The following is a 23,340-nucleotide window of genomic DNA, read 5'->3' on the forward strand; positions in this document are numbered from 1 at the left end:
GGCCTGAGAAGGAAAGTACCCTTAAGAAAAGTTTTGCACAATTTGGCTGACATAAGAGGATTAGACTCTTGACCAATGTGATAGTGAGAAATAGCCGCCAGTTGAACTTTGACTGTGGAACTGCTGGCACCATCATTAAAGAGAGAGGTTAGAAAATCAAGCACTACAGGGAGAGGAACCGTGAAGGGATCTAGGCCTTGCCGCTCCGCCACACAGAGAAAGCGTTTCCATTTGCTTCGTAAACCTTTCTAGTGGATGGTTTATGAGCCGCCACTAAAATAGCCTTTACCGGAGAAGAAATACCGCGAGTCCTTATCAAGAGTGGAACTGGAGCAGCCAAGCGGTCAGCTTCAGGCTGGGCAGGATCGGAGGAGGAATGCAGGAAGGATGGGATATCAGATCCGAATGGGATCTAGAATCCAAGGAGGATTCACCGAGTGAGACCTTAGGAAGGGGAACCAGATCTGTCGAGGCCAGAATGGAGCAATGAGAATCATTCTGCAACCCACCCGAGAGGCTTTCTGAAGAACTTGCAGCATCAGAGGCAAGGGTGGATAGGCATACAGAAGACCGGGTGGCCAAGCATGCACCAGAGCGTCTCTTGGGGTACCTCCGGGAGGAGGTATTAGAGCGAAAAACTGTCGCACTTGGTGTTTGAGGGAGAGGCAAAAAGATCGCATGAAGGGGTACCCCACCGTGCGAATATGCGTTCCGCTACTTGACAATTGAGAGACCACTCGTAAGGGGTCAGAATGGTGCGACTGAGCTTGTCCGCTAGGATGTTGGACCGACCCGGAATGTGCGTTGCTATGAGAAAGCGATTGGTGGAGGTTGCCCATTCCCAAACTCTCATGGCCTCTCGACAAAGAGGGTAAGACCTTGTTCCCCCTTGCTTGTTGATGTACCAGACAACAGACATATTGTCCGATTGAATCGCAATTGCTCCCAAGGGAAGAAAGTCCTGAAGTGCTAGCAACGCTAAGAGCACTGCTCTCATCTCTAGAACATTGATATGCAGTAAGGTCTCTGAATCGTTCCACGTGCCTTGGACTGTCCGGCCCAAAGTGCCCCCACCCGAGGCGGAGGCGTCCGTGGTCACCGTGGCGAGAGGGGAGAAGCACAAAATGGGCGACCCTCGTGGAGATCCGGGAGTGGAGCCACCACAAGAGGGACCGCTTGCAAGCCTTGCTGATCGCTATGGGATGATGCATGGGAGAGCAAGGTATGACCACTGTACTAAGAGCGTCCACTGTAGAATGCATATTGAGCCTGGCAAGAGGAAGAAGTGCTATCGACGAAGCCATGGACCCTAGAGCCCTCAGGACCAACTCCGCTGGAACAGAACATGAATGGAGAATGGCCCGCACCTGGAGCTGCAGATTTAGAACTCTGTCCGCAGTGAGGAAGGCTCGTAAACTCCTTGTGTCTAGTCTGGCCCCTATGAAATCTAAGAGCTGAGTGGGTGCCAGGTTGGACTTGTTTGTATTTATTGTGATGCCCAGAAATGGAGCAAGATGGAGAAAGGAGTCTCGCGCCGAGAGAAGTAGATGCCTTGTTGGGGCGGTAAGGAGCCAGTCGTCCAGGTAGGGAAAGACCTGCAGCCCCTGAAGCCTCAGGTGGGCCGCTACCACTGCTAGTACTTTGGTAAACACCCTGGGGGCTGTGGTGAGACCAAAGGGAAGGACCCGGAACTGGTAGTGACTGGCTCCCAGCCGGAAGCGGAGAAACCTCCTGGAGCGTCTGTCCATTAGGATGTGGTAGTACGCATCCTTGAGATCTATCGAGCACATCCAGTGGCCTTCTCCCAGAAGGGGGAGAATAGATTGTAGAGTGACCATTCGGAATTTTTCTTTGGGAACTGCCAGGTTCAAGAGAGAGAGGTCTAGGATTGGTCTTAGTTCCCCCGTCTTTTTTGGCACTAAAAGAACCTGGAGTAGAACCCTGATCCGATCTGGTCTGGGGGAACGGGCTGGATGGCTCTTTTCTCTAGCAGATGGCCAATTTCTGCCAAAGCGGCCTCCCTTTGACCGGGTGGTACGTCTGGGAGGGATTTCAACTTTGGAAGGTGAAGGAAAGGAATGCGATATCCCCTGGATATGATTTGGAGAACCCAGCGGTCCGATGTTATGGACTCCCATGCCGCTAGGTGCCCCGGAACGTCCCCGACTGCCTCCAGAGTAGAGCAGTCGGGCAACCCCTCAGGGTTGCTGCGCGGGCCGTTCAGAGAAAGGTTCCCTGGACCCGAAGTTTCTGGGAGCCCCTCTGCCTCTAGGGCGGCGTCCTCCCTGTCCTCCTCTGCCACGGAAGGACTGGTTGTCCGGAGCAGGCTGGGACTGCTGCGACTTCCGGAACCACATCTTCTTCTGACCCTTTTGGTTCCTAGAATAGGGCCTCTGGGGTGCAGAGAAGCGGATTCGACGGCAGACAGCGTCTTCCGTCCTTCTCGCTCTGGGTCAACGTCGCGAACGGTCTTGCCAAACAGAGCAGAACCATCAAAGGCGCTCGCAACGATGCCTTGAAGGGCTCAGAAAAATCGCAGTGGCGGAGCCAGGCCTGACGTCTAGTGACCAGTCCTGTCCCGCAGCTCTAGCGGCCCTCCGTAGCATGGGAGAGTAGCCGCATAGAAGTATTTGTGACTGACCTAAGAGTGGCCATTTTGGTGGAGTGCAGAGCTCTGTCCTCCTCGAAATGGACTCAGGGGATGCAGCGTTCCTTAATAAGGTCTCGCTGCATCCGAATAACATGTGCCAAATAGTTCAGCGCCCTTACCGAGAAGGTCGCCGAACTGAACATCCGCTTCCCCAAGCGGTCCATCATCCGAGACTCCTTGCTCGGTGGGTGGACTGAGGGACTCTCCTGAGCCAGTTCCCTCTTTGTGGCCGCCGCCATCAACATGGCATCTACAGGAGGCCCCTTACTCCAATGGGTCCTGTCAGAAGGCGGGCTAAGGATTCTATCAGGTCTTTTGGGAATTGGCTCCACGGTGTCCGGTTCCTTCCACGCCCTGGTGGTAATAAGGTCCACCAGGGGTCGGCAGGGGACACCCAAGAGGTAGACGGGCCCGTTTGAATGCCTCCAAGAACACGGACTCGTCCGAGGAAGACTTGGGGCAGACCCCCTAATACGGAGCATTTCCATGATGTCTCGAAGGAGACATCCTCGGGGTGACCGTGGGGAGCCTTCCCTTCCTCCAAGTCCGTGTCTTCAGTGAGAGACTCAGGGAGTCAATGTGCCTCCTTTTGCGTATGCTTGCGAGGAGCCTCCTCTGGGGGCTGTCAGAGGAGTCCTCGCAAGCAGCAATTTGCTCCATGGGAGCAACTTGGGGCACAGAAACGGGCTGTCCCAGGGGCCGGATGGTGGAAGCCTGGCCCAGTGCAGAGGGAGCGGGGCGGAGCGAAGCAAGTGCCGGGGTCCGGAGACCCTCAACAGAGCCCTCTCCACTACATCAAAAGCGGGGAGCCGACCTCGACCAAAGGATCCGACAATCGGCTCCCCTCGGATCCGAAGAGTGGATCGGAACCGGCGCCAAGCACTCGGATCCGAAGCGACAGTGCGCTCCGACACAGACGGCGCCGAAGGAGCACTGATCCCCGGATCCGGCTCGGATCCAGGCTCCGAGATCGGATCCGGCACTCGAGGGCATGGTCGGATCCGGTACCAAGTACTATCGGCTCCGACCTCCCCGCCCGAAGCTGCTCGGCTCCAGTTGCTCCGAACCCGGTAGCGGGTCGGAGAAGGAGCAATAGGCTTAAAAAAGGGTGTTGAGCTCCCCCCCGGAGGGGGGGGAGGCAAGAGCACTCCCATCTGCATCTGGGCCTGGATGAACCTTCTCATCATCCGGTCCAGATCACCATCCGAAGGCTATGGGTAGATCTCGGCGAGGCTACCGAGGTAGGCCTGGAATGCCTCCTCGATAGCCTCGACGGAGATCGGGTCTCCTCCTCCTCAGGACCCGGTGAGAAGCACACAGGTGACCGGAGCCGAGAAGGAGGAGACCGCACCAACAAGGAAGCCGGAGGAGAAGCCGCTTGGCTGGCGGGCCGAAACAGAGGTCTCGGCCCGCGCAGGTGCTTCTCCCTCCGGTCCTTTTTAGATGCATCCCTCTCCTGTCCTGAAGCGGGAGTTTGAGTCCCAGGAGCAGGAGGGGGTGCCACCGGGGGAACAGCTGCAGCCGCAGGAGTCCCCGAAGGAGCGGAGGTCGGAGCCGAGTCCGGCGGTAAAAGACCCGCCAAGACCAGCTTGGACCTCCGCTCCCTCAGTGCCCTGGGGTTGAACCCTGCACAAATGGAACAACCAGATGTGAGGTGTTCAACCCCAAGACACTTAACACACCGAGTGTGGCCATCAGCCGGTGAGAGCTTATGGCCACACTCGGAGCATTTAGAAAATATGGACTTAGGCTGTTCAGCCATAGTCCCTAAATTTAACCCAAAGTTACAGAAAGTAACTTAACAATAAAAAAGCACACAGGCCTCACACACACTCTACGTACCAGCGAGGGGAGGGAATAAAAATTACTACTGAAAATTAAATTAAACTAAAAACAGTCAATAATAATAGGAAACCTACAACTTTCACACAAAAATTGTTAAAGAAGGAAAAAATACTCTATTTTTTAACAAGAAAAATCCACTTAGCTGAGAGCTATGAAATCCACATCTAGTTACCAGCGCGGCAAACAAGATCTGAGGTCATGAGGGTAGAGCAGGGCATTATGGGTGAGGGGAGGAGCTGAGAGCTTGGATCCATAGCTGGAAAACTATGCCGGTTCGGATCCGATATCGGATCCATAACCCACAGGTTGCAGACAAATGAATATCCTACTTCAGATCATTACTTATACTTTCACATTTAGTTAGAACAAATGTTAACATGCTAGCCTAATGATACAAAATTTTCAAAATCAAATTTGCAAATGCATATACTTCTTTCCATTACTTATCAATAATTGTCCCATACTTACCAGAAAGAACAGGACTGGAATTAAAGTGTTTAGCAATAGTGGGATCAACTAAAGCTACAGCTGCTGGGTCAGGTTCTGGAATAGTGTATAAAAACTTTATAAGAACGAGCGACTTTAAACATCCTATCTGCCTTTCAAGAGGCAGTTGGCTGACTATCAGGAAAACTAAAGTCAGTAACACACACATCCTCTAGTCTAAAACAGACAGAACAGGTGGAATGGGTGTATGTTAATTTTCATGTTCAGACTCAGAATCTTGAATCAGAATTTTGAATCTGTTCAGGAAAAGATGCATCCCTCTTTCTTTTACCAGAAACTGCTTTAAAAAAAGGATTAATTGAGTACACACAAGGCCACAACAGAGTCACCCACCTTCAACTGAGGCATACTGCTGGCCTGCTGTGGTGGCAGAGGCTTTCTTTTTGAAGCTGGAAGAAGGACCAGTAGTTTGTGCCATGGTCAAGCCGAAAATGATGCTTCCTTCCAGTTGAAGACAAGCAACACACAACAAACTAAAAAAAAGTAAATTTTTTTTTTTCACACACAAAAAAAACAAAAAACAACACATTACAAGCCTCCGGCAAAAAAAAAAAAAACAACACAATTTCTCAACAGAATAAATGGGTATGAGTTATTTTACAGGAAAAAAAGAGAGCTCCCATTTAAAAGTATGATACAGTCTCATGACAGTCCATTAAATTTAATAAGCTCAGCCTGAGCTGCCTGACAGTTTGGGCATGTGGACCTGTTAAAGGTTTAGGTAGATGAGCATATTCTTTCAGTTAGATCACCATTTTCTATTTCTGATGTCCTCCGGTCTGCTATCTTCCTCTCAGTCTGTCCAGATAGGAACATACTAGGCAGCAGATCACAAGGACCACAAGATGCCTAGTCATATTCACCTTTATGCAGACAGACAGACTTAAAACCGTGGAACTTCATTAGAACAAGTTAAATGCATGTATTTTGCTTTCAGTCATATTTCTAGTTAATCACTGTATATTATTCAGATCAGACAATAGTAGTAGAAGTAGATTCTACAGCATTACTAAGTATTCAAAAGTAATCCAAACAAGGCAGGCAGTCTGTTTCCAGTCGAAAATCCTTTATTAAGTACACAGACAAGCGATCCAAGTAAAACAAAAATAGAGTAATAATTTCCTCACAAGCTTTCTAAATATATATATATACTTTTTATCAGGCATGGGAGTGGTTTATTGTGCTGTAAAACAAAGTGTTATTGGTACACATGTTAAATTCACATCCCTTCCCCCATCAGTGTGACATTCGAGCTGGTCCTGCCCTACCTAGTAGCTGTCATAATAATATATAGCCCTAATGTACTTTAATGGTACATCTTATTTAACCAAATTATTAAGTAGATTAAGTCTGTGATTTTATACAAGGCAATATACCACATGGCTGGAAATATATCCATCTTAGCTCATTTTGCGATCAAAAATTATATATAAATATATACATATACATTTTGCATGTAAAAATCAGTTTCTATTTTCATAACCTATTGTTAACAAAGATCGCTTTCGTTCTTCTAGACTTCTTCAGGTCTGTGTACAAGAACCCTAAAAGCCTATATAATTGTATAATTAGTTAGTATTGTTATTACCATCATTTTGAATAAAGTGGAAAAAAGAGAACCAGAAAAAATAAATAAAATAAAATAAAATAAAAAAAATACATAAAAAAATATATATATGTATGATGATGGAAACAAAATATGCACTTACATTTCAAATGATTTAAATGGTATTTAAAACCAATTTGTAGAAAAAAATAAAATAAAATACAATTAGTCATGTAAACAATGTGGCAATTTTCTAAGTTCCACTGCACTTTTAATTGAGCAGTAGTAATTTAGTCCAGGCTTTCTAAAAGAGTTCAGCTTTAATTGCCACATGAGTTCATGTTTCTTCAGAATATTCGGGATGTCTCCTTCAAAGGATGTCTCCTTCTAATAGGGATATAGTTCCCAGGATCAGTGGTGGCTCCCCCTTTGTGGAGTGAGATAACTGTTGCTGTGCGCCATTCAGTGGGCACAAAGCCTGACTTGAGACTATGATTGAACATGGTGCTTAGGTGGGGAGCCAGTTCGTTTTGCTGTTCATGTAAAACACAGCCTGGGATGTTGTCCGGTCCCATGGATGCTGTGTTTTTGGATTTAGAGAGTGCAGCTTTTATCTGCATAGATGTGATTACAAGGACTCTGCGTTCTTCCTGTATAGATATGGGCCCTTTAGGGGGCGAGAGGGGGGTAAAGTTAGCACTGAACCTATCTGCCAGAATGTTGGCAATATCAGTTGGTTCTGTAATTTTCGTGCCGTTGTGCTGTAACTCAGAACAGATCTGGGTGTTGCCATTGAGATTCTTCACATAGCTATAGAATGCTTTTTGGTTGCCCTTAGAATCAGTGGCAATTTTCTATTCATAGCTAGCTTTGGAGGATCTTATAAGGGATCTCAGCTTCTTACTGAGGCTGTCCAATGAGCTCCTCCACTCATGGAATTTTACTCTCTTTTGCAACAGTTTCTTCCTTCTGTTGTAGAGTTTATTTATGGCAGGGGACCACCGGATTGTCTTCCTTTTTTTGGAGGATAGCGTCTTTGTTCTGTTTGAGATAACATGATCCATGCACTTGTGTGCTTATATAGTGCATTTGTGTAGGATTCAGCAGTTGTAACTGTATTGTCCATCTGCATGGGTGTCATGAAGTTCACCACTTCTGTCTTAAGAAGCATGAAGTTGGCTTTGGAGAAATTTTTTTACCTTGGTTTCCTTAATAGTGGGTGGGGAGGATGCGGATATCTAGGGTGATTAGCTTATGGTCGGATCTGACCAATGAGGAGTTGACTTCAGGTGTGGAACACCAGTCACTCATGTTGGTAATGACTAGGTCTAGGATACTGTTGCTCCTGGTGGGGGTGTGGATAAGTTGATCCAGGGCATTGGAATTTATGAATTCCAGAAAGTGTTGAGCAAGATAGTTGGTACAAGAGTAGTTTTCCCAGTTAATGGTGGTGTAGTTGAAATCGCCCATTTTTAGGGTGTTTGATTGAACTCTAATATTTTCCAGTATATCAAGAAAAGAGGAGTGGGAATACTAGGGCATGGTGGGGGATCTGTAGCAAGCTACAATTTGGACTGCAATTTTGCCCAGAGTTAGTTGCTCTTGGATAACCTCGGATGCATTATACTGTGCAACTAGCCTGGAGGTGTGGATATCCTTACTGAATATGGATACATCTCCGCCTTTGGTGTTCTGGTCTGGCCAAAAAGTGTGGTATGAGTTATAGCCTAATAATGCAGGGGTTCTCTCTAGAGCCTCGACCCAGGTCTCAGTCACTGCACGGATATTGATGTTCTCCATTTTAAGGAGTGCCTCGAGTGAGTGCATTTTGAGATTTAGACTTCTAGCACTGAGCAGCATTACTCTGTTTTTGCTTGCCTGTTCCTGTTACAGTGGTGAATTTGCCATTTGAAACTTGCCTAAAAAGGCACTACAGGGGCAGCAAGACCCTTAGCCAGTATCTAGAATCCGAGGGGCGAGAAGTGCAGACCATCTCTGGCAAAGCATCGTGGTCTATCGACCATGTCATCCCAGGCAGACAGATACCAGATCCCCTTAGAATGACACCAGAAGCTTAGCCAATTGTTGAAGTCAATCATTTTGTCCTTGTACTGCGGTATCATTCTGGGTGATGGCAGTATGCTACTCAGGGCTAGGGTTATACCTGCCTGGGTTACAAGATCGGAGAGCTCTTCCATGTCTCTTTTCATGTAGTCCAGGGAGGTACGTCTCAGGTCGTTCACACCAACATGGACAATGACAGAGCCATATTTGTACTTGTTGTGGAGTGACCTGAGTGCATGGGTTATGTGGCGGATCCTGGAACGTGACAGGCAGCTGACAGTAACCTTCTTGTTTAGCCTGGTGAGTGGGACATCAGTGTGCCTGACTACACAGTCACCTATGACTAGTGTGTTAGGTACAGTGTTTTGCTATATGGGCTGTGGTTTATTGACACATTAAGTCTGTGGGTTATGTGTCATTTGGGTTGTGTTGGGGGGTGGAGGTTGCTTGCTTTCTGCTTTGGAGGTCTCTGTTGCTTGAGAAGATTATTACTGAGAGACTCCGCAAATGTTTTTGTGTTTCTATGTGTGGATTTTGGTGGTGTAGGTTTAGCTGGACTATGTGATGAGTGTGGTGTGGTGCAAGTGTTTACCTTTTCCTCTTGACTGTCAAGTTCAGTCTTGGTTGGAAACAGCTTTACCTCCAGTTTGGCTAAATAATGTATGTGCATATTATAGCCCTTGTTGGATCTGTTTGGTATTAGTGGATGAGCAGATAACAGTGCCCAGTTTGCAGTCATCAGCTGACTTCATCAACCCACTAACAGCATATTGGCTTGGATGTCTGCACGATAAGTGCCAAACAGGACAGGGCTCAGAAAATCCCTGTGGCATCCCACTAGTTACAAATGTATATTCATAGAGGGAAGCAGAAACTTTCACAATTTGTGAACTGCTGGACAACCAATCTGAAATCCTGTGGACAATGTACAGGTTTATATTAAGTTGGTCTAATGTTTCAATGATACTTGTATGGGGAATGGGGTCAAAAGCCTTGGACTGGGAGAGAAAAGCATTGTCCACAGAATGACTACTGCCCACAGTCCCTGTAATCTTTTCCAAGAAGCTTCCTAGATTCATGAGACAAGACCTGTACTTCATGAAACCAAACTGACTTGTCATTTAAGTTTCCTATGTCTGCATAAATGACTTTTGCTATGATACATTCCATGGCTTTGCATATAATGCTGGTGAGGCTGATGAGTCTATAAATATCGGGTTTTTAAAGGACCACCCTTGTGTGTAGGGATGTCACAATGGCTGTTCTTCGTGCATCAGGAAATAACTTTGTAGATAGGCTGAGGCTGAACAGTTTCAGCAGAGGCTCAGAGAACTGTATTCTTGGCACTGATAAGAACACAGGATAGGTTGAGGCTGAACAGTTTCAGCAGAGGCTCAGTGTATTCTTGGCACTGATAACACAGGATAGGCTGCGGATGAGCTGTTTCAGCAGAGGCTCAGATACTGTATTCTGGGCACTGATAAGAAAGCTGCCTAGTATGTCATCTGGTCCCATGAAATAATTATTTCTAGTTTTTTTGAGAAGGATTCTAAGACTTGTTCCAAGGTGATCACATGGGAAACTAAATTCTCAGGGATAATGGGGGCAACAATGTTGGTAGGAGGGGTAAAGTTAGCAAAAATACTTCTGCTAATATACTTGCTATGTCCTTGGAGCCGCAGTGGGTGGTATTGTTATGGATAAGCCCAGAGCACTGTTGGACCTTATTCCTTAATTTTCTGACATAAATGAAGAAAGATGTGTAAGTTTCTTTTGGAATCTGTAGCAACCTTAGGGTCATACTCTGCTTTACATTTTAAAACAGTTTTATGCTGGCATGCTTCAGTATAGTCCTGAGGAAGGGACATGGACAGTTTTATGCTGGCATGCTTCAGTATAGTCCTGAGGAAGGGACATGGGCAGTTTTATGCTGGCATGCTTCAGTATAGTCCTGAGGAAGGGACATGGACAGTTTTATGCTGGCATGCTTCAGTATAGTCTTGAGGAAGGGACATGAACAGTTTTATGCTGGCATGCTTCAGTATAGTCCTGAGGAAGGGACATGGACAGTTTTATGCTGGCATGCTTCAGTATAGTCCTGAGGAAGGGACATGGACAGTTTTATGCTGGCATGCTTCAGTATAGTCCTGAGGAAGGGACATGGACAGTTTTATGCTGGCATGCTTCAGTATAGTCCTGAGGAAGGGACATGGACAGTTTTATGCTGGCATGCTTCAGTATAGTCCTGAGGAAGGGACATGGACAGTTTTATGCTGGCATGCTTCAGTATAGTCCTGAGGAAGGGACATGGACAGTTTTATGCTGGCATGCTTCAGTATAGTCCTGAGGAAGGGACATGGACAGTTTTATGCTGGCATGCTTCAGTATAGTCCTGAGGAAGGGACATGGACAGTTTTATGCTGGCATGCTTCAGTATAGTCCTGAGGAAGGGACATGGACAGTTGCTTCAGTATAGTCCTGAGGAAGGGACATGGACAGTTTTATGCTGGCATGCTTCAGTATAGTCCTGAGGAAGGGACATGGGCAGTTTTATGCTGGCATGCTTCAGTATAGTCCTGAGGAAGGGACATGGACAGTTTTATGCTGGCATGCTTCAGTATAGTCCTGAGGAAGGGACATGGACAGTTTTATGCTGGCATGCTTCAGTATAGTCCTGAGGAAGGGACATGGACAGTTTTATGCTGGCATGCTTCAATATAGTCCTGAGGAAGGGACATGGACAGTTTTATGCTGGCATGCTTCAGTATAGTCCTGAGGAAGGGACATAGACATGTTTATGCTGGCATGCTTCAGTATAGTCCTGAGGAAGGGACATGGACAGTTTTATGCTGGCATGCTTCAGTATAGTCCTGAGGAAGGGACATGGACAGTTTTATGCTGGCATGCTTCAGTATAGTCCTGAGGAAGGGACATGGACAGTTTTATGCTGGCATGCTTCAGTATAGTCCTGAGGAAGGGACATGGAGATTTCTTGCAACTTTTCATTATTTTCATTCTTTTGTGGTATATTTTTAATAAAAACTCCTACATACTAATAATAATAAGGGAGTTCCTCAACTTCCACCAGAGGTTCACTCCTGAATATACAGATATATTCAAAGATACTATGGACAACTGGGACACAGTTCAGCAAAGAGGTATTTGGACAGCTATTATATCAAAGGGCAGCATCTGGTGTGTGACTGGACCCACACATTCACACACACACTTCGTTAGTGTCAGTGGTCAGATAAATGCTTCAGTTAGTACAGAGTCTGAGATCATAAATAATCCCCAGCATTCTAACCTACCTGCCTAATTTTGAGCAACAGCTAAATGGATACTCATTCTCATGTCACACTTCCTGTAACCTGCACTTGCAACATTTAGCCAACTCTTGAGTACCTTTTTTCCCTTTTATAACAACATCTAAAGATGAAATAGAGAGCAAAGATTGGCTTATAACTTAATTTTAAATTTGCACATAGACTCTTCAGTTATCATAAGGCCAACTTACAGCAGAAATCGTCCCTTCTCCAGTTGTTGACGTCTGCTTTTGCAATGCTGTTTCTTAATGAAAAATCTGTCAGTGTAGCACAGGCACATGATGGGTTTCCTTTAGTTTCACATTCACACAGATCTTCTTGGCAAAGTATAGTGTATAGTTTTATGTCCACCTTGCTGTCTGAAGTTATTCCATCAATTAATGTTGTACAATTAGAAAGCTGAAATTGAACACAAAATGAAAACAGTATTTTTCAAGGATTTGAAGTGTTTTACTATTAAAAGTAGAAAAAAAATGTGATGTAAATATTTTACAAAATCTGTCCAGCCATACATCTTGTATATAACACAGGAAAGTGAAGTTTCCAAATACAACACAATGACCGGTTTTCTAAGTAAATGCTTTCATGTCTGCATTACAGTTTTTAGTACTTAATTTTATTATTTAAAACTATGGCGGTGGTGAAAACATTTTTAAAACATCCTTAAATTTCAAATGTACAGTAAATCTTAAAATATATACCTAGAATGACCAAATCCATAAAAATAAATACAAAGAAATAAACCAGTTTCACTGCTATTATCATGGACTCTATGCACAGCAAACTGTTGTGCTTCCACCCTGAATTGTAGTCTTTTACTTCAAAGTCCATGTGGACTTCTTTATTTGACATTGGTTTACTGGGAAAGTCTGAATGAGCAAAAAACCCACAGAGACCTGGGAAGAAAAGCTACATGGATAAATAATTTAACACAATTAATACTTTTGTCAATTAACAATACAATGAAATGAAGAAAAGAAAAAAGGGAGATAACAATTCGAGCTAATGGTTAGAATATGTAGGAAAACTACAAGACCGTACAGATTTAAATAAATTAAACTATATACAAGATCAATGTCACTACATAAAAAAAAAAATACAGTGATGCCTGATCATGCAGATTAAATAAATAAATTATATAAAATGTTAATACTGTTAAAGATGAAGATTAAGCACACGTAAAGAGGAGTAGTGTGCAATAGAAATAAGATGCTATAAATATTGAGGAGCAAGGTAGAGATAGTGAAAGGAAGAAGGAAGCATAGTAAGAGAGAAAAAAAGGAAATATGGTGGAAAGGTTAAATCAAAAGAGAAAGAAATATTTTAATCTGGTGTACTGCAAGTGCAGATTCAGGATTTTGTGCGGAATTCTTTAAGAGAGCGTTTGAACAAATGATCATTGGGTATTGATTTAATATCCCATAGGGATGGAGTTCCAGGCTTTGGCCACAAAGTTGGAGTATAAGCTATGTACCATAGACTTTTTGGGGTTTACAAATTACAAGCTGTTTTTCAGTGGAGTGAAGGGGCGGTTCAGAAGGTAATGGTTAAAAATAGCCCTGGTAGCTTGCTAGTATGAGGGTTTGTATATCATTTTCTGAGAAATGAGAAATTGAGTATACACAAGGTAGGTGGGTAGTTTGATTTAAGAATAGAGCAGTGATGAGAAATGTAGGGTTGATTGGTTACAAACTTAGTCACTTTATTATAGCATACTTTGAGTTTTGATCTTAGGGAGGTCTGTAGATTAGTAAGGATGGGTGAAGCATAAAGCAGAGAAGGAAGGAGGTATACATTAGCAATAGTTACTCTGGAGGGGCTGGCAAGCATGCCAAGTTTTGGTGTTTTTATGCAATTTTGTACGTGGAGATTTATTATGCCTAACAGTTTTGTGTGGGGGGAAAAAAACTTCTATTTCAGTGTTATTTAGTGATGATATTTTGAAGTTATTCTTGGAGAGTGTTAAACATTTCTTGAAGGCTTGAGGAGATGTTGATTGTCATTTAGCCAATTTTCAATGGAGTTAAAGGTATCTTGTGTGATGTCTTGTAGATGGAAAAGACTATCAGATGAGAATTTAAACATTTGTGTACTGTATAAGAGAAGCCTGTTGGGAGGATGTGTGAAGATTGTTAATAAATATGTTAAAAAAACAGGACCAAGGACAGAGCCTTGTGGAACACCAGTATTAACTGGGATGAAAGTGGAGTCCACAGAGAACCATTTAACTGATTCATGTTGGCTGGATAAGTAACTAGAAAACCATTTAACAGTTGTGTCAGACACAGAGTAGCCATTTTTAAGAGTAATTTGGTATGTGAGAGGTCTAAATAGAGGGAACGAACTGATTTATTATTTTCTCTGGCCTTAATGATGGTGTTCAAGGAAGCTGTAAGGGCAGCAGTTGTGCTATGAATTGGCTATAAGCCATGTTGAACAGGGATTAGCAGGTTTTACTGTAGTAGATGAAGTTTTAAGTACTTGGCTCCCTATTGGTCCTTTTTGATCAAGTCAAAAAGTAATTCCTTATACTATTCTGGCATGTCCAAACGTCAGTTTCAGGTTTACTCTCCAGTCCAGCTGGTGAATATGGGAATCTTGAGGCAATGTTACAACTGCCTTATGTACACAGACCACCCTCTCCTCCTCCCAACAAGCTCAAATATATGTGAGAGATGCAACTATATAGCCAAACTGGAGGCTGCGCTCTCTCAACATAGTACTGGCACGGTCAGTCTGGAGGAGAAGGCAATCACACACACCAAAAAATCTAGTCTCACATAGACCTATCGCAACAGCAAACCAAACACAAACACACAAAAACATACTCGGAGACTCTAAATAAAAATCTGCCCAAGCAACAGAGACCTCCAAAGCAGACATCCAAGCAACTGCTACCCCACAAAAATACCCATGTATCACATAGTTCACAAAGTCAGTGTGCCACACAGTCACAGCCCTTAAGGCTAAAAAACACACCTAATACACTTGTAATAGGTGACTCTATTGTCAGACACACTGACGTCCCTCTCACCAGGCTGAACAAGGAGAAGGTCACTGTAAGCTGCCTGTCAGGTGCCAGGATCTGCCACATAACACAAGCACTCGGGTCACTCCAAAGCAAGTACAAATATGACTCCGTCATTGTCCATGCTGGTGTGAATGACCTGAGACGTACCTCCCTGGATTACATGAAAAGAGACATAGAGGAGCTCTCTGATCATGGAGCCCAGGCCGGTATGATCCTGACCTTGAGTAGCATCTTACCCTCACCAAGAATGATACCACAGTATAAAGACAAAATGATCAATTTCAACAACTGGTTAAAGTATTGGTGTCACTCAAAGGGAATCCAGTGTCTGTCAGCCTGGGATGACATGCTTGACAAGCCACGTTGCTTCGCTATGGACAGCTTGCACCTATCACCCCTGGGTTTTTGAATACTGGCCAAGGCTCTTGCCACCCCCATAGTGCCTTTTTTAGGCAAGGCTTAAAAGACAAACCCACCTCCTTAGAGTGGAAAAAGAAACTAAGGGTAATGCTGCTCAATGCCAGATATCTAAACCTCAAGATGCACGCACTCGAGGCTCTCCTCAGTATGGAGAATATCGATATCTGTGCAGTAACAGAAACCTGGTTCAAGGCGCTGGAGAGCACCCCAGCACTACCAGGCTATACCTCATACCATGCTTTTTGGCCCCAAAACTCAGACCGAACCACAAGAGGAGGGGGAGTATCCATATTCATCAAAGATACCCATACCTCCAGGCTAGTGGCACTGCACGAAGCATCTGAGACCATCAATGTGCAACTAACAGTGGGCAAAACTGCCTTCCAGTTTGTAGCCTGCTACAGACCACCCTCCCAAACTCAGGAACCCCACTCAGCTTTCCTGAAGACACTGGAGAATATGAAGGTCTCTCCAAACACCATTATATTGGGTGACTAACTACCCAAACAGACTGGGAACACTACTCAAGCCCCAACACCCTAGCCAAACGGTTCCTAGAATTTATAAACTCAAATGCTATTGAACAACTGGTCACCACTCCCACAAGAGGGGAAAACATATTGGACCTGATCATCACCAACATGGGGACTCTATGTTCCATACCAGAGGTATACCCCTCATTAGTAAGATCTGACCATAAATTAATCACTATGGGCATCCATATCCCGTCCCCACCCTCAGCAAAGGAAACCACGGTCAAAAACTTCTCAAAAGCAAACTTCCCACTTCTCAAAACCGAGGTGCAATCCTTCAAAGCCCCAGGGCCAGTGGAAAATACGGCCCAAACCGCAGAATCCTTTACAAACACATTCTATTGAGACCTACAGGAATGCATGGATTGTGTTATCCCAAATAAAACCAAGACACACTCCTCCAAAGACAGGAGACCTGTATGGCGGACCCCAGCCATAAATAAGCTGTACAACAGAAGGAGGAAGCTACTACAGGATAGAGCAAAATCCCTGAAAGGGAAGGCAACTCTGATCAGTACTAGCAAGAAACTACAATCCCTCATAAAATCATCTAAGGCTAGCTTCGAAAGAAAAATTGCACAAGATGCTAAAGATAATTAATAGGCTGTCTTTAGTTATGTCAGAAACCTGGGTGGAAACTCCCAGATGTGTTCTGAGTTCGTGCAAAATGACAAAAAATACACTGAACCCACAGACATTGCCAACATCCTGGCAGACAGGTTCAGTGCAACCCCCCCCCCCCCCAAATGAGCAAATGACTATCCCAACAGAGTGCAGCCTCCCTGACATCACAGATGCACAGGTGAGAGCTGCCCTCTCCAAAGCAAAAAACACAGCATCAATGGGACCGGACGGTGTCCGGGGCTGCGTTTTACATGAGCTCCAAGAATAACTGAACCCTCACTTAAAATCACTGTTCAGTCTCAGCCTTACAACAGGATATGTACCCAAAGAATGGCATACTGCAACAGTGGTCCCACTCCATAAAGGTGGTGCCACAACAGACCCCGGAAACTATCGCCCTATAAGCCTAACTAGCCTGGTCTGCAAAGCTATGGAGCATATCATCATGGAACTCATAAACAAAGACATTGGGTACCTCCAAACACTGGATCCTACCCAATTTGGCTTTGTTAAGGGCAGGTCTTGCCTCTTGAACCTGGTCAATTTCTTTGGAACAGTCACCAAGGCCATAGACGAAGTGAAAGTAGTCACGCAGCCTACCTTGACCTTGCAAAAGCCTTCGACACAATACCCCACTCGGGCATCATAAATAAGCTCACCAGCTTAAATATCAACCCCTATGTCACAAGATGGGTTGCAAAGTGGCTTAGGGATAGAACCCACATGGTCAGAATTGCAGGTGCCATGTCAGACTCTAAACCGGTTACAAGTGGCGTCCCACAAGGCTCAGTCCTGGGACCTCTCTTGTTCGATATATATTTCTCTGAGGTACAGGCTAACACAGGAGGACTATGGCTGACAAAGTTTGCAGATGACTGCAAACTGGGGGCCATAATCGACTCGCCGGCTGACACAAGCATCCTCCAAAAAGGTCTCACAGAGATGAATAACTGGTGCCAGGAGCCATGGCCTAAAGTTAAATGCCAAAAAGTGCATAGTCATCCCCTTTGGGAAAAACAAAGTGCCCACAAATTACCACATAGGTGGTAATCCATTACGTACGGAAGAAGTAATTAGAGATTTGGTACCCACATAGATTGCAATCTCTCCTTTGACAATCACATTGCCGAAGTGGTTAGAAAGACATTCTATATAGCCCACCTTATCACGAAGGGGTTCACATCTAGATCAAGAGAGGTCATTGTGCCCCTCTACTCATCACTCATCAGGCCCATAATTGAATACAATGCCCCATTTGGGATGTACCTTACCAGACACCTGCTACAACTAGAAAGACCCCAAAAGTACCTCACCAAGAGGATCAAGGGACTCAAACAGATGCCCGACGCAGTTAGGCTAAAGAAACTCCAGCTCTACTCAGTTGCTTACCGCCTACTCAGAGGCGATCTGTGCCTGACGTATAAAGTCATGTCCAACCCAGAATTAATGGACATGCTCCACCTCAAGAAATCCAAATCCATGAGAACTACACGCTCCAGTGACTTAAACCTCAGCACAGAAATAAATAGAATATGCTGGAGGGACAGATTCATATCCCAGAGGCTCCCCTCACTCTGGAACAAAATCCCAATCCATGTCAGTCAGAGCCCCTCAATGACCCTCTTCAAGAAGAATCTTGACGTTTAGATGGGAGATCGTAAATTTACCCCTGGGATCTCTTCTGTGTCACTGCTAGACAGAGGCACGGTAAACTAACCTTAAATGGGCTATCTTCTGTGACCTACTATACAGAGGCACAGTCAACTAATCTAAGAAGGGTGGAAAAAGCCAAACACACTCTGGCTAGGCTTGTAAATGCCCTAGGGCAGATAGCCTAGTATCAACCTATGAACCTATAAAATTTGTTTATTAATACATTCCCAGTATTTTTGGGAAAGGTACAGGATTGCAATAGGTCTAAAGTTGGTTATTTCAGTGGAACTGCCTTATCTGGGAGTAGAACAGAATTTTTTCCCAGAGAGAAGGAACATATGAGTCTTGATTGGACCGATTGATTAAAATAGAGAGAGCATAAGTAGTAGAAGTTGGCAGCTAACTTTAGGTGTAACATTTTGGAGGGAGACTATCAGCAGAGGGAAAGGAGGGCTTGAGTTTGATTAATAAATATTTTATAATGGAGGCAGAGACAGGTTTTAATGTGAATGCAGGATTGTCTGAAATGGGAGGTTGTGCAAGGCTAAAGTGAGTTTTGAAAGTAGCTTTGGAGGAGGGCGCCTACAGCGTCTACGAAATGGAGTTAAATTTAGCAGTAGTTTCTGAGAGACAGATGTCTGGACAGGGATTTGGGACACTGGGTGACCCTGGGTATAAGATTTTGTTTATAGCAGACCAAAATTATTTGAGATTTTTTTTTTCATTAATTTTGGGGATCTAAGTAGTACTGTTTCCTGTCAACGTTAACTTGTTTTTTGTGAGGTTTGGAATTATTTTTACCTTTGTAGATAAGGAGAGGATTTGTATTTCTGCCATTATCCTCAAGTTTTATCTGCCTTTTGTAATAGACTTATACCAAAATAACCAGGGGGGTATGGATGGTTTTAACTCAGCTCCTTCTTAAGGGAGTAAGACTGTTAAGAATGTCTAGAAAGCATCATCTAGTGATAAGATATTGAGAAGACCTGTTAAGGGATGTGGGTGACATTGAGGACATCAGTGCTGTAATTAGTATGTTTATGGGTTTCCTTATACAGGTACTGTTTGGTAAATTGTGTTGCAAGTCTCTGAACATAGGTGGGATGGTGGTCAGTAAGTCAGGGAGGATTTCAGGTGAATAATGATTTGGGTTAGAAACAACGATTTAGTCAAGATTGGAGTCGGTATTGCTGACTTTGTTAAAATGCATCTGGGAAGTTATAAGCTGTGTGCAGCTATATAGACTAACACTAGCAGAGGGACAATCTGATATAAGGTTTTGATAATCAATATTGATGCCACCAGCAATAATAGTTTAATTCAGCATGATATCTGATATCCAAGAAGGATATCTTCCACAACAGGTATGTTATTTCCTGGGGGAATATGCAGTGAAATAATGTATAGCTTTTATGGTTATTTTATATAAGATGAAAAATAGGAAGCTCTACAATGTGGGGTAATAGAAAAGTGAGAAAGAACAAGAGAGTTAAGAAACAGGATGTCAACAACTCCTACTTTTTTATGTATCCTATAATAGTGGATTATATTATTCCATGTACGAAGACTTTATCTTTCTCTTTTGCATTAAACATGGAGGTTTGTAATTGGATCCCTGATCATAACCACATAGTTAATGTATTCAATAAATAGATTCAGGAAATTCACCTTGACAGGACAACTTGAGTGGTGAATTTCTTGAATCTATTTTGAGAACAGATTAATAAACAGTTATGATTAGTGACCCAATGATAATTCTTTATAATCCGTGGAGAGTTTTAGATTGCAAAAAGTATTACAAGTTAAAAAAGTGTAGCAGAATGAAATGTCTAATAGCTTTAAAAGCGTTTAGACACACTTCATACTGCCCCACAAATGTCGACAAGAGGCAAAGTTTACCTTTTATCAACCACAGCTGTAAAAGCTGTTTGATATGTTGCTGTGCCACAATGCAAAGTATGCAACAGTTTCCAAAGTTATCTCTAAGTTTCCATTACACCTCTGTAGTGCTATCATCCATATAAAAGGGTAAGGTCTTGCTAATAACAATGATGATACATCTGAATCTCACTAAAATATGCCTGTAATACACAGGCATTTAGTTTATAGTCTAAAATTTGGATTAACATAACCTTGCTATGTATCTTCTGGTGTCAAGGAGATGCAAAACAGGTTTTGTTAATCACAGCTGCTGAGCTTGAGTTTTGCACTAGAGTATAAACATTGGCCACCACATAATAAAAGTAAGAACGTAAAACAGCTTTTGAAAGCTGCAATATACTTCTAAGTGAGAAGCAAAAAAAAAAAAGGAGATTGAAGTGTCTTTAAAGCTTGTTAATCTGTCAGAAGGCAGCACTAAGTGTTTTATGGCTTTCAAAGCTGTAAATCACTTTCCATTCCTGCACTTTTTTTCTGTAAGTATTAGCACATCAGAGCAGCTGAAGCTCTATGTACTGCAAAGAGTTATGATTGTGTATCTCTGATCTTAACTAAACAGTTTTAAGTTCTTGACATGGATGTCAAGACTCACCACTAGACCTTTGCTTTGCTCTGCTCTCAAGATGAATTCCTTGATATCCAAATCTCAAACACATAACAATTTGTTTATGACCTAGGTGTTTACATATGATTCTCAGTATAGCAGGATCCTTTTCTTTCTCATTTTCAGTGTAATCAGTCGACTTTATGTACTGCAATTATATATATCACAAAAGAGCCCATTTAAATACATCAGCAGATGGTTTGCCTAATATATTTTAAAGCAGTCCATCAATAGCACATTTGACCTCAAAGAATCCCTCTAGTTAATCAAATACCACAGGCTTGCTAGAATCTCACTAGATAATCAAAGTGTTCAACTAGAAATTTTATAAAAAGTATGTTTTACCCATGAGACAAAATTAATTGCTAGCCCTTGTTTAATTTCTATTTTTTAAGTAAAGCACTCCATCACGGACGTTAATTTGCCCCTCCCCATACTGTACTTCCTAACTGCAGTCTCCCTTTGCAAGCTGTTTCAGCTATTTGAAAGCCCCGCTGTTTTTCTAGTATTACTAAACCCTTTCTCCTATAACTTGTGGTCTTTCTAAATCCCACATACCCCTGGTAACACATGTTTATTTTATTTCAAAAGAAAGGTATGCAAAACAAGTAATTCCAAAGTACCTACTTATTTTCTTATTGTTTCAGAACATTAGCTGCCCCCCCCATTCTAACTGCAATCTGTCTTTAGATGCTGTACTATTTGTATGCTCTGCTGTTTCTCTACTTCGACTAAACCTTTTCTCTTATAAATTCTTGTCTTCCTAATTTCCACATAACTCCTTGGTAAAATTGGCTTATTTTATTTCAATAAGACATGTATGCAAAACAAGCAAGTCAGAGTACCTACAGCCTTTTCTTATTGTTTCTGTAGACTTGCATATCTGTGAAATCAGGGCCAGCCCTTTTCATCATACTATTGCTATCCACCACTTTTCTGGTCTATTCTGATCCTCCCCCTCCCCACAAGAACAATTGCAGCCTAATCAGGGCCAGCCCTTTTCATTTTAACCTATAAACCTACTGATAGTCTTCCTTCATCTGTTGCCCGCTACACTCCTCTTCCTTCCCCCAATTCCCACCCACCCCCAGTGGTCCTACCTTTATTACAAACAGTAACCCCTCCCACCCTTCAACCTATAACATCATCAAACCTATACTTCCTCCTACAACTTATCACTACTATCCCTCCTACTCCTACAACTTCTCACTACTATCCCTCCTACTCAGCTAATATGTACAAGCACACCATACCTATACTCACTGCATGCACACTCCTTGCATACATCACATCTTACTAAACCTCCACCATTCCTGCACTCAACCACTACCCACTGTACCACCACACACACCACCACTCATATCACACCTCTACTCTACTAGTTTCTCATCAGGTCAACAACCTTCCCAATACACCCTCTATACAGACTACAGACCACAATACCTAAACTAAAAACAACCCCACAACCTAACATAACCCTACCACCATACCTATTGCCCACAGAACACAATCAAAAAACTTCCCTTATAAGCAAGCATATACAGAAATTGATAAAACTAATAAGCTCATCCATATCCAACCTAGCACTCAGTGGAGACATCCATCCTAATCTTGGTCCCTCTATCTCCAACCCCTCCCTTCATAATCAGACTACAAACCACATCTCCCAAATCACAGCCAATAGAAAGCCAACCAACCTCCTTCTGATGAGCCTAAATATTAGAAGTATATGCAACAAGGTGCATGAATTCCATGCCACATAGACTTCTACTCCCCTGATGTAGTGATCCTTACAGAAACATGGTTAAAACCACACATTACTAATGAGCAAATCCTCCCTACTGGTTACAATATACTAAGAGTAGACAGACTAAACAAAAAAGGAGGTGGTATAGCTGTAATATTTAAGCAGCATCTAGACATCCAGATCTTAAAGTTAGCAGCTCCCCAAATAGGTAAGGAAGAAATAAGATATACCAACCTTAAAATAAACCAAAATAAAACCCTAAACATAATAGGTTGCTACTTCCCACCTGGCCACAACATCCATCCACTTTAAAACCTTCTCAGCTGGACTACCCACCACCTACCCCAAGAAACTTTAATTCTAGGAGACTTCAACACTGACTGGAAATCCTGCTCTAGCAACCACCCAACCCATCATGTAAATCTTCATGGCTTCACCCAACTAGTCCAGTCACCTACTAGGATAAATAACTCCAACAAGCACACTACCCTTGATTGGATACTAGTCAATAAGAGCCCCCCAGTCATATATAGCAGGCTGCTTATATGACAGCCTCAGTGATCACTCCCCAACCTTCTAACTAAGAAAACACCGTTATAAAGCAAAACCCATCATCTTCCGTCAAATACGCAAAAAAAACTAACTTCAACCCTCTCTCATTTAGCTCATCCCTAAAAGACTAACTGGCAACCTCTAAAATACCTCAAACTAGATGACGCTGTTGACTACTTTAATAAAACATTCCTAAGCATCCTTAGTTGCCACGCCCCCACAAGAAGTTCCCAAACTAGAGCCCAACAATCCCCATGGCTACAAAAAAACACGAAGTCTGAAATGAAAAACGGGATAAAG

The 23,340-nt window shown here is 43.4% G+C and overlaps 1 protein-coding gene across 1 annotated transcript in view; it reads right to left on the minus strand.

The window, feature by feature from the left end:
* Positions 1-23,340, minus strand: part of LOC122791455 (mucin-6-like) — a 1,068,266-nt gene that overhangs the window by 751,002 nt on the left and 293,924 nt on the right. The window contains exon 7 of the mRNA XM_044059200.1: positions 12,130-12,337. Coding sequence (XP_043915135.1) covers positions 12,130-12,337 — 208 coding nt within the window. The remainder of the gene's footprint in view (positions 1-12,129; positions 12,338-23,340) is intronic.

The sequence above is a fragment of the Protopterus annectens genome, chromosome 17.part0 (assembly GCF_019279795.1).
Source record: "Protopterus annectens isolate FY-2018-M chromosome 17.part0, PAN1.0, whole genome shotgun sequence".
Classification (NCBI taxonomy): Eukaryota; Metazoa; Chordata; order Ceratodontiformes; family Protopteridae; genus Protopterus; species Protopterus annectens.